The sequence below is a fragment of the Notothenia coriiceps genome, unplaced genomic scaffold (assembly GCF_000735185.1).
Source record: "Notothenia coriiceps isolate Sejong01 unplaced genomic scaffold, NC01 NC01_scaffold00011603, whole genome shotgun sequence".
NCBI lineage: Eukaryota > Metazoa > Chordata > Actinopteri > Perciformes > Nototheniidae > Notothenia > Notothenia coriiceps.
The window spans coordinates 77,985-89,436 of record NW_011344304.1 but is presented as its reverse complement, the minus strand read 5'-3'; the positions used below and the strand labels follow the sequence as shown (position 1 = coordinate 89,436).

General features: G+C 39.8%; 1 protein-coding gene across 1 annotated transcript in view; it reads left to right on the top strand.

Annotated features, from left to right (window-relative positions):
• The first annotated feature begins 2,758 nt into the window (after positions 1-2,758).
• The window catches only part of LOC104946854 (G protein-activated inward rectifier potassium channel 1-like), a 17,168-nt gene continuing 8,474 nt past the window's right edge, over positions 2,759-11,452 (top strand). The window contains exon 1 of the mRNA XM_010772745.1: positions 2,759-3,780. Coding sequence (XP_010771047.1) covers positions 3,115-3,780 — 666 coding nt within the window. The 5' untranslated portion in view covers positions 2,759-3,114. The remainder of the gene's footprint in view (positions 3,781-11,452) is intronic.

Genomic DNA, 11,452 nt, shown 5'->3' with positions numbered 1-11,452 from the left:
TGCATATTAAGAGTTACCATATAGCTTTTGACAACTCTTAGGCTACTAAAAGATTCTGTATTTAAGTATAGTTTTATTCATGGACATATTACACATTTGAAAACACTTAGCTAAAAAATGCTGTGTGTTGAATGAATGGCTGAACTCGATCTTAGTTTTTCTAAAATGTGTGGCTGAAGTCATGCATGGCCAATAAAAGTAAATAAAGTGCTCATGTTTGCATGTTTTAAACACAGTTGCCTTTATACACACCCAGAGATGGAGCAACATTATTATTTATTTTGAGTTGTGTTTCTGGCCACCTCATCCAATATGGACTATACTCCAAGAACTGTTTCAGTCTTCTTAGAGAAATATCCCATTTTATCTGCTAAATGATGTTTACCTGATAGATGCTGAGTCTGTCTGCTGTTTGGTACTGAGCAGGTATTGTTACAGCTCTTTACTGAAACAGCTGTATGCTGTGACCAAAAATGACACTATGAAAGCCGTGAGAGTGAACCAAACCAGCAAATATGCAGGCTGTAAAACCAAAACAATGGGTTGGAAGGAATTAACTTGAGTAACGATTCTATTTGGTTTTTACGCTTGGCGTTTGATTCACTGTTGGTATAAAAATGTTCATGTAGCATTTGTAATCCTGTAAAACCTGCGCACAAACACACAGAAGCACATATAAAGGTGGACCTTCCTGGTGTTTTTTCAATGTCCTGTTCTGAGTGTCAATCTAATATTCGTAAATGTCACAGCCTGTCTCAACTTTCCATCACCCTCAACACTCAGCGAATGTTTGGGACACGGAGGTCAGAGACATTATGACTCCTGCACTTTGAGTCATGTCGTATAGCACTGACTCTACTTTGAATTAAGTAATCTGCCTTCATTGCGAAGGAGACAGAGGAGTGATTACTTCTCTACTTCTGTATGGCAAAATGTGTAACAGAGACGGTTATCAAGTCCTCATTAATAATTCAGCCTGTGTGCAGCATGCCTTTGTTCCCTCCTCTCCTGAATCCATTGTAACCACACACACACAACAAATAATTTGATTGTGAATGCTCAATTTGCTTTCTCATCTAAAATTGGAGGCCAACAAAACAGTTAAAAGCCAAATTTAGTGGTTGCCTGCGTGCTGATTTGTATTCTTACTGGGAAAGCCCGATTCCTTCTTATAACAGATGGCGAGCCTGGCCGTCTACCTCTAATCCTCAATTGTCAGGAGGATCACAGCCGTGTTTGGGTTCCTCTACTGAGACACAAGTCTTTTAGTTATTAAAAAACTGTGCAGTGGTCAGACTTGTACCATGGGGATTAAAATACAATTGAAATGATTCTATTTGGTTTAATAATATTTGGTGCCATAAGCAACAAATAAGAAACTATCAATACTACACCTATTTGTTTGGTATTATACACAGTAAACCGGGCCTATACACTTATAAAAGCTTATAAGCTACTACCTCATAAGGTTCGACTGCGCTTATAATTTTTGTTAAATGCAGAAAAGGCTATAAAACATTCCTTTTTCTTTAAAAATACAATACTGTACTGTTTTCTTGCCTACAGTTATTTGGACAGAAAAACATCAGAACATCTGGGAATGGTCTGTGGTTGTCATGCAGCCAACTGCGACAGGGATATTTAGTATTATATCAGGGCCTTTTGATTAGGACAAAATAAAAAAATACTTTAAATTAGACAAACCTTTGTCAGTAGAGGGTGCTGATGAGTAAATAACTTTGCCATCTGCACAATGAGTCCTTTGGCCCCCTTTGGTAACCAGATTTATGAATTTATGCAACTATTGCTGCCACTAATTTAACCTCAGAAAAATGATTATAACTTTTTTGCAGCCACTAAATGTGCACTTAATTTACCCTAAAACTGCCTGGTTCATCATAAGCTCTTATCTATTTTTGATTTGTTGTATTTTGTTGTTGTTGGGTTTTCAAATTATGTCCCATACCTGTTTTTCTTTTAACTTGCTGGTGTGTTGCCCTTTCCCAAAAAGCATCTAAAAAACATGTTTCCCAATATCAAAGATATGTTCATTACACCATTTATTATTAACTTTGCGGGAGAAACTTTAACTGTATATTAATTAATAATAGTAATAATGAAATGCAATAAGGCATTGTATTATATCTAATTGAAACCAGGGCAAAGAGATCCAAGGGCATTGCATCCTTTTTAAAGTGTCCTTTGGGAGGATACTTGTCCAGGATATCCTCCTCTCTAGCAGCAATCCAATGTCTAAATCAATAGAAAGGCTTCACGGGAAAGAGGAGAAGCAACGACTTAAAATGGGCAAAGCTTGTGAATGTTACTGGGACATTTGATAAGCTTTAATAATATGACACGGGTGAAAAGAGGCACACATAACTACCCTGTTTTAGATCAAATATGCACATACATTGTCTCTCCAGTAGATGGCAAAGTTTGACTTAAAAGCACAACTCCAATCTAATTACCCGGGATCTCTGTGACCCTACATGCTCATACTTATAACCATGGAGCAACTACAATGTGAAGAGAATGTGAGCACTTATAAGTTATTCATTCAAACAGTATTTACTGATATTATATAATATACAAACCAAGCCATATACAGTTTCCCAGAAGAACTACAAAGAAGCGTCAAATTGTCCACCTCTCTCACACAAACGCAGTCTTGTGTAACTCTCCCCTCCTCTCTCCCTTCCCCCTTCTCCTCGCATCTCCCTCTCTCACTCACTCACACACACTCCCACTCCCCTCCTCATCCTCCACAGCCCACCAGAAGCTGTCAATGGAAGATCCTCGTATTTCGCTCTGCTGGTGAGGACATGCCAGTCAAAGAGAGTGGAGACTGAGCAGAGCGCACAGTACAGTCAGCGATATTGTGAAGTCATGTGAAACAACGGGAAGAATATTGGATATTTGTATTTATGAAAACGGACCAGGGGCTTCAAAACACTGACATTCGCGTAATTTGTTTTTTTTCCAACGTTTTACGCGCGCTGAAGTGCCCATGGCGCTTTTTACGCACTCCATGTAACCAGTGATTTGGAGCCTAAAACTATCGTAACATGGATTAAACAGCAGGTAATCTTTCTTTACTTTAGGAGAGCTCAAATGGCGGCACTTCGAAGAAAATTTGGTGAAGACTACCAGGTGGTCAACACAAACCGGGCTACCACTTTTGCTGCTCCGGTTAAGAAAAAACGCCAGCGCTTCGTGGACAAGAACGGTCGCTGCAATGTGCAGCACGGAAACCTCGGGGGAGAGAGCAGCAGGTACCTCTCTGACCTCTTCACCACTTTGGTAGACTTAAAGTGGCGATGGAACCTTCTCATCTTCACCCTAACTTACACCATCGCTTGGCTGTTCATGGCATCTATGTGGTGGACCATCGCTTATATCAGAGGAGACATACATCATGGCCATGACCCTTCCTACACCCCATGTGTGGCCAATGTTTACAACTTCCCCTCCGCTTTTCTGTTCTTCATCGAGACTGAGGCCACGATCGGTTACGGTTACCGGTACATTACAGAGAAGTGCCCGGAAGGCATCATCCTCTTCTTATTCCAGTCACTGATGGGCTCCATAGTGGACGCTTTTCTCATCGGATGCATGTTCATAAAAATGTCCCAACCTAAGAAACGTGCAGAGACGCTCATGTTCAGCCAGGACGCGGTGATTTCTCAGCGAGACGGCAAGCTGTGCCTCATGTTCCGTGTGGGCAACCTGAGGAACAGCCACATGGTGTCCGCTCAGATCAGGTGCAAACTCATAAAGGTAAGCTCGAGCACCAGATTTTTCTGACGATAATAACTCTTCAGAAAAACGTGCGGAAGTTGAGTTAAAGTTAAGCACATGTTGTTGTCCATAAATCATACCTTCTTTCAATAAGATTACATTCTTACATGTAAATAAATATTCAGTGCTCCAACTTATGATACTCCATGCTGCTGCATTAGTGTGGATAGTCAAAGTATTGTTTACTGTAGACCTCTGAAAATAGTGAAAGCTAAGGGAGAGTAAAATAAAAAAGGCAATTTATTTGTATGCACAATGACTGCAGGAATGAATTCCCTTTACCTTCCTCATCTGAGTCCACAGGAAAAGAAAAAGGTGCATAATGCCTGTTTAAATTAACCTTTTGTTTTTTATGGCTTGATATTAAGCAGGGCTCACACTATACTTGTTAAACAAAACAGGATAGGTAACATTACCATAATCCTCCAGCTGAAGGGTGGTGAGGCTGAGTGTCAGCAGGTGCATCTCAAACACTGAGATAAGACAGTGAGGTAGGTCTTTGTTGGAAGCGCTGCAGTGACCAGCGTCAGTGGTGACACAGGCTGGACAGAAAGATGTGTATCAGTAAATACATATGGCAAAGAGATGGCCCCCTGAGAAAGACAGTATTTATGGGCCTCATATAGAAATTATTATTTTGTTTATCTTTGGGATTTATTTTATTAAGTTTTCAACCCTTCAGATATACAATTACACACCAAAAAAGGAAAGGTTTTTAATCTGCTGTACAAACTTTGCTATGGTGGTTATTTACTAAGGATGACCTCAGCTGTTTTCAAACCAACTTCGCACACTGAAACAAGCAGAAATGCAGAAAATGACCACAAACAATTTGAAGGTCATGTTCCTATTATAATTAAGGTAATAGATCTTCTTTCAGCCATATATTGTAAGTCGCTTTGGATAAAAGCGTCTGCTAAATGCAATGCGATGTAATGTAAATCCATGTTAAATGTGTAAACAGGGCCATAAAGAAGACCAACAGCATTGGTGAGGTGCTTGGATGTTGTTTATGTCAGTGTTTTCATCTGCACAGTCACACCAAGCAATGATTGATCAGCTTAATGATAGGAGGAAAGGAGTTATTCCTCAGTTAAAAGCACAGAGGAAATTAACGACCCAATTGACAAAAAGTCTATCCCAACTTCCCTCCTCTCTACTGTGACAAGCTATCAGCATCTCCATCATAATTGTTCATTTTAGTTTATCGCCACACTTGAACTCAATAATAATCATAATAAGGAATAATCTAGATTTGTGTTGATTAAAAAGACAAAGGCATGCAAGGCAACAAATAAAAGGTTCAGGGTTTGTCTCGCATTGAACTGCAAGAAATACAATCTCTATCAATTCCAAGACCTCTCTGCCAAGCCCACATCTTTTTTACACTCTCTCTCTGTGAAATACAATACAAAAAAACAGCATCCACTGTGTGCTCCTTGGTGGCTTTTTTCACAGTTTTGCTCCAGGGCTTTGTGGTCTAACCTTATTCTTTCGCTTCAAAGACTTTCTTACCGAGACTGAATTTTCTCAGCAGCTCTTTCAGGGCACAGAAAAAATTAAAAGGTCATTGTGCAACAATAAAAGCATGTTGAGGCTGAAATAATCTTATCTTGTCATATTACACATCAGATAAATTGTTTAAAAAAAACCTCAAATAATAAATAAAGTAGTAGTCATATTTTTTACTAAATGCTTTCAGTGCAATCCTGGTGTAGAAATGTTGGTGGTGCTGTTGAACTGCTACCTTCTTCATGTCATACCTTTTCATATGAAATACTCAGGATGAATAACCACTGTGTGTGTTTGTGTAAAATATTTTTTGTTAAAATAATTTTTGTGATGATGACTTGTACATCATGCTGTATCTAAAAACAGATTGGATAAACAGCTCACTGACACAACATCTAAACAAGTGCTCCTAATCTCTTCTACAACTTAACTACTTCCATACCATCTCATGGTATAACATCTCAAATGAATAACATGCAAGAGTTAGTTTTAACCAACCCAAATAGGTTATGTGTGATTGTGAAAGGAAGCAGTAGCACCTTTGGTTTTGACCCTGTTCACGTGTTGGGGATGTTGACACAAAATATAGTTTAGTGCAATGCAGCGTAAGATTAAAGTAGCAGTTTTTCACTGACATTTGATTTGAAGTGGGCCTCTGGCCATCTGCCCACAACCAGGTACAGAGTTTAAGTCATAATTTTCTCTCAGTAAGGGCCACACTGCTCATTAACTCTGTTAGGAGGTAATTTGGCCCGCAGTGGAGGGACAGGAGAAAGCTTTTAGCCACCTGAGGTCAATAGAGACAGAAAACAAAGACATGGCCTTCATATCTGCAGCAAGAAGAAACAGAAATATAATATTTGTCCAACAGGGGCAATGATGAAAACCATTAATTCCTGAAGGCTTATTAGTCTGTTGTGTCTTGGGCTGTGGTTGAATATGGTATGTCTTGCTTGGGTAAGGTTCCTAACTGAAGTAAATGATCCAGAAGTATCTATGTGCAGCCATGATAAGAGTTATTTTCAAGGAAAGGTGCTTTATTTCTAATCCCATTGAGCATATAGTAGACTGGACCATCATTTACCAAAATGAAATGATCAAATATTTCAATAATTCCTTGTGGCAGCAAAACATATATGTCAACAACATCCTTGCAAGGTTAAGCAGGTTAAGGTCTGGTTAAGCAGCAGCCTGTTCTGTAGTCCTTACAATCTGTCAAATATTTATTCAATTTTTTTTTACGGAAAATAAAAAAGGTTGTCCCCTTTTCACATTTAACATATCCCCATGTTGTTTCAGTAACCCTGGAATCATACAAGGTGACAAAGCTCCAAGGGTAAATGTACAATTGAGCCGTCAGATGAAGCTGCAGGTGTTATTTAGTGCAGTCTAAATTCTATCAGTATAACTTCAATCCACAGAGCCCTGTCAGATGATAAGGCCTGTTACAATTGGAGCCACTTGGTTCTGCTGTGTTTGGACACCAGAGCTCTGCTGAACTGTCTTGGATGATTACTGGGTAGCAGCACACAGGAGAAAGGAGAGGAATACACCAATCGAAGCTGTCATACAGAGTCCCACCATGAGCAGTTGAAATGCAGCTTTTCAGAGCCTCCATGACAGCCTCAGAGGGCTTCCTGCTGGAACATCCTCGCTGAAAATATGACTCGAGTATTGGGAGGGTGGAGGAATTGATTGAAAGTGATTGAAAGTGGTGAGAAAGCTGTAGAGACGTTTGTAGTAAGGGGGGATGCATAGAAAGAATTACAGCATTTTTTCCTTAATATTTTCATTGTGCCTCCTATTTCAAAGACATACAAGGGAAATAAATCCTCTTAGCTGTATACTGTATCTCCTTGGAGGATTGCAGGATGGGCTGCATACACTCTTCAACAAAACTGGAATTGATTTCCATTTCTCATCTAATAAGAATAGAGATGTAATTATACTATCAGGTTTTTGGAGGGCTGCAGAAAGGCCTTGAAAACCTGCATTGATGAGAAAGAAGACTAGAGCCAGAAAACCTCAAGACTCTGGACTCCTCACGCTACTTTCACCTTTGTATGCTAAACTTAAATAATTCAGAGTCTACACAGTTGTATAGAGTGTTTTACTTGGAGAATACATACTCAAAATGACTAAGCACACACAAAATCTCAAGTGTTTTTGTTTAAAAGCATTCCAAAAAAGACCTAGGGGAGGTGAAGTGTTCATTATGTGAAGGCTGCAGACTAAATTAGATAATGCAATGTTATTTTTGAATAAACATCATATCTTCAGGCTACTGACAATAACAATGTATGAGCCTTGTTAAAATATTTTCCACACCCAAGTAGAGGCGGCACAGTCATAGCAAGATTTTTGCCACAACAATCGCTAAAGTCCCTAAATGTCACATTGAGGTTTTCAACTCTTTCCAAGGAGGCACATGGAAACCAGAGCATAATGCACAACAACTAGATTTCAGGCAAAGTAGCACCAAACTATATTTAAAACCAGTTTTGTCTTGGTTTGACTGACCTGATAACCACCTTATTTTGGTGAGCATAAGCCTCTACTGCCACATAATCAGTTTGACATGCATCCTTACCAGATTTACAATTGTATCTAGCAGCTTTTCACTTGTCATTCACCATCTTTCTTTTTATTTTTCAGAGAACCTATAGTATAAATAAAATACCTTAAGTAACAATGCAGATTATTTATGTTATAGCTTTCCCTTTATATATAGCACATTTGGGACGTTAAGAGTGTGGAGTTTAAAATTGTTGGATTGGTTTGACAGAAATTTGAGATTGCATTTAATCAGTTTTGGGCTGTTGCCTATCCCTAATTGCTGTGTGCACATATTGCAGGTGTTAATAACTGCAATATTCATGTTGTCATCCATAATTTAATATGAATTCAGGTAGTCTTTTGTAAACTTTTGATGGACCATCTATATCAGGTTCTGACTTGGAGCAGTTAGGCATGTGAACAGTAATTGGTCTTTCCAACTAGGATGTTCCTTGAGGCAGACATTTTCACAGCAGAAGAGATGCGGCAGAAGGCTGAATTATGTGTGTGAACAGCTCATTATTACTCACGTGAACCTAAAAACAGCTTGCCGGTCTTTCTTTCTATGTTTACCTACAGCTTTCTGTCAGCTGTTTCTGTGAAAGGATAATGGGCAACAGATAAGTCCGGTTCTCAGTAACATTAACCATGAACCATTAACACTGACTGTGTAATCTTTCATTTTAGCCTTCTATACACTCCAAACATTCTTACACCCAAAAGAAATGAAATGCTTTCTAGATTTCCAACACTGGCCTCATGATAACAGGGAAATGGTCAGCATGCTCCCTCCAGCCTGTGTGGCAGGAAAATAAAGAGACAGACTCTCTTTTGCCTCAGTGTCTCTTTGTGATCACCCATTTTAGTTTTGAGAACAGCCAATCAGACAGCACATGTGTTGTAAATAAGCTGCATTTCAGTTTATGATATCGTAAAACAGTAGATTGTAGTAGCAGAGGAATTGCTGTTCACCTGGTAAACAGACAGCTCGAAGGAACTGTAATCAGATCACTACCAGGGGTTTTCAGTTGACTGAAAACTAAAAACTATTAACAATTTAAACAACAATTTTGAATGATTGCGTCTAAATCGTCAGTTTGGCTGTATGGAGATTAATATGTTGACCTTATAAACTGGTCAAATGCAACTGCACAAATCTGCTTCAAGAAGGTTATAATGAGCTTTTGGTATAATGATCATTTTAGATGCTGTAGTTTGATGGGGCTGTTAAATTGTATTACATGGCACAGATTCTGTTATTTAGCCCACCCCAATTGAAATAAATGGGGTGGACACATAATAGAACATCTGTCAGTCAAACAAGAAACAATTCAGCAGCACGACAAACTACATCCTCCACAGAATCATAGAACTTGTTGTATTAAATAAATAAATCTCTTAAAAAGTTTTTACACACGGCATCTATTGCACGTCTGTCCGTCCTGGGAGAGGGATCCCTCCTCTGTTGCTCTCCCTGAGGTTTCTCCCATTTTTCCCTTTAAACTGTGGGTTTTCTCCGGAAGTTTTTCCTTGTACGATGTGAGGGTCTAAGGACAGAGGGTGTCGTATTGTCATACTGATATTCTGTACAAACTGTGAAGTCCACTGAGACAAATGTAACATTTGTGATATTGGGCTATATAAATAAACATTGATTGATTGATTTATAAAACTAATACAAGTCCTGCAATTAATTCCGTCTATCTAAAAAGGTATTTTGTTCAGTTAGGTACACCTATCTAAAAAGAATGAAGGCGGAGTCTATTCTTTGACACAAATGTAAAATGTATTTTGTTACGTTCCCTCCTAAACTAGGGGTACAAAGGGAAGTAACAAAACACAAAATCTACCGGGCGAGAGAAAAAGGAGAGGAAACTGTCCTTTGAAGCCACAAAGTGATGCTTTAATTAATGAAAGAAAAGAGGCTCACCAGCCAATTTGCAAAACAAACTTAAAGTAACTAAGAACTTTCTTCTAAAAGAAAGTGACTAAATTAAACAATACACAAAAAGATAAACTGGAGCACATCTCCTAACAATTCACAAAAACACAGGCCTCACACAGAGACAGGAGGCTGTTTGAGACAAGCGAGACCTGCGCAGACCTGCGCAATTTTCGCATCAAGCGTCTTGCTCGGTGCGTTTGCAGTGATGTTAGTCATTTTGTCCGATCTTGCTCTGGAGCTCGCTCACATGAGCGTGAGCCGCAACGCGTCTCCAACAAGCCTACTGCGCCGCCTCGCCTCGCCTCGCCTCGCTCTCAAGGCTGCGGGCGTCTTTGTCCCGCGAGATTTCAACGTGTTTCTCTCCACGGGCTGCGGAGGCGAAATGCTTGATGGGAAACGACTCTCTGGTATCTCGAGCTGAGCGCTCATTAGTGGTTTTTACCCCGTGCTGCTGATGAAATTCTCCAATTGGCTCGGCAAAAGTTGTTGTTTGGTGTCAGTTTTACGTCGCCACTTCCATTCACATTTTTCATCATTGTTCCACAATGTTTATCATCATGAAATTAATATCTATATATGTTATACTATACTTGCACTTCTTACCGTTTTTATACTTTATATATCTTAGCATATTCATACACACTGTTCATACTGCTCACAGGCTGCTGTGTATATCTAGTGTATTCATACCCCTCACTGTTTATTCATCATTCACTTCATTCTATCTTTTATTCTGTAGATTGTGTACATTACTTTTCACTTTACTGCTTGTTGCACTCCTGGTTAGAAGCTAAACTGCATTTCGTTGTCTCAGTACCTGTAATCTGTGCAATAACAATAGAGTTGAATCTAATCTTGAGCAGGAACAAATGTATTTACTTAGTACATATCTGACATTAACAATTAAACACATGTGTGCATTCTTTATAAATGCAAACCGAGTCAAGCCGACTCCGGAGGTGGCGGTATGCACCTTAAAGTTGTTTGCAATCCGCTCAAAAACTGAGAGAAGAAGAAGAAGAAGGCGAGGCAGCAGCAGAAGAAGAAGAAGAAGAAGAAGAAGAAGAAGAAGCCGACTCGGAGCTGTCCGACTTCAGGCGAGCTTTTTGAGACCTCCCCCGGCTGCGATCGGCTATTCTCGTCTACTTTCGAGGCGAGCCGCAACGCGTCTCAAACAAGCCTCATACCTACTGTGAAACATGGGGGTGGAAACATCATGCTTTGGGGCTAGGGCAACTGTATATCCGGGGCACGGGGACCAACAATATGGGTTATTTTTTATCACAGGGCAAGCAACGTTTGTCGCAGTAAAAGTCCCAGATAGCTCCTGGTGCAATAAAATATTCCCTTGCAGTGTTTACAATTACTGTCTGATGCTTTCGCGTCCATAGTGTATTGCTGTGCTGCTTAATCTCGATATGTTGCATTCATGTACTGCGTGGTAGATGTGGTTTCCGAGCCGCGTCGGATTACAACGAGGGTTACAACGAGAACATGACGTCACTATTTCACACCTAGACCGATCCCTTTCTAGCCCATAACCCAGCAGCGTCCCGCCTCGGCTCCGCCTCTTTGCCCTTATTTGGAGAGCAGGCTGGAGAAGGCGGGAGTTGGAACTCTGACGTCCTTGTTCGAGCC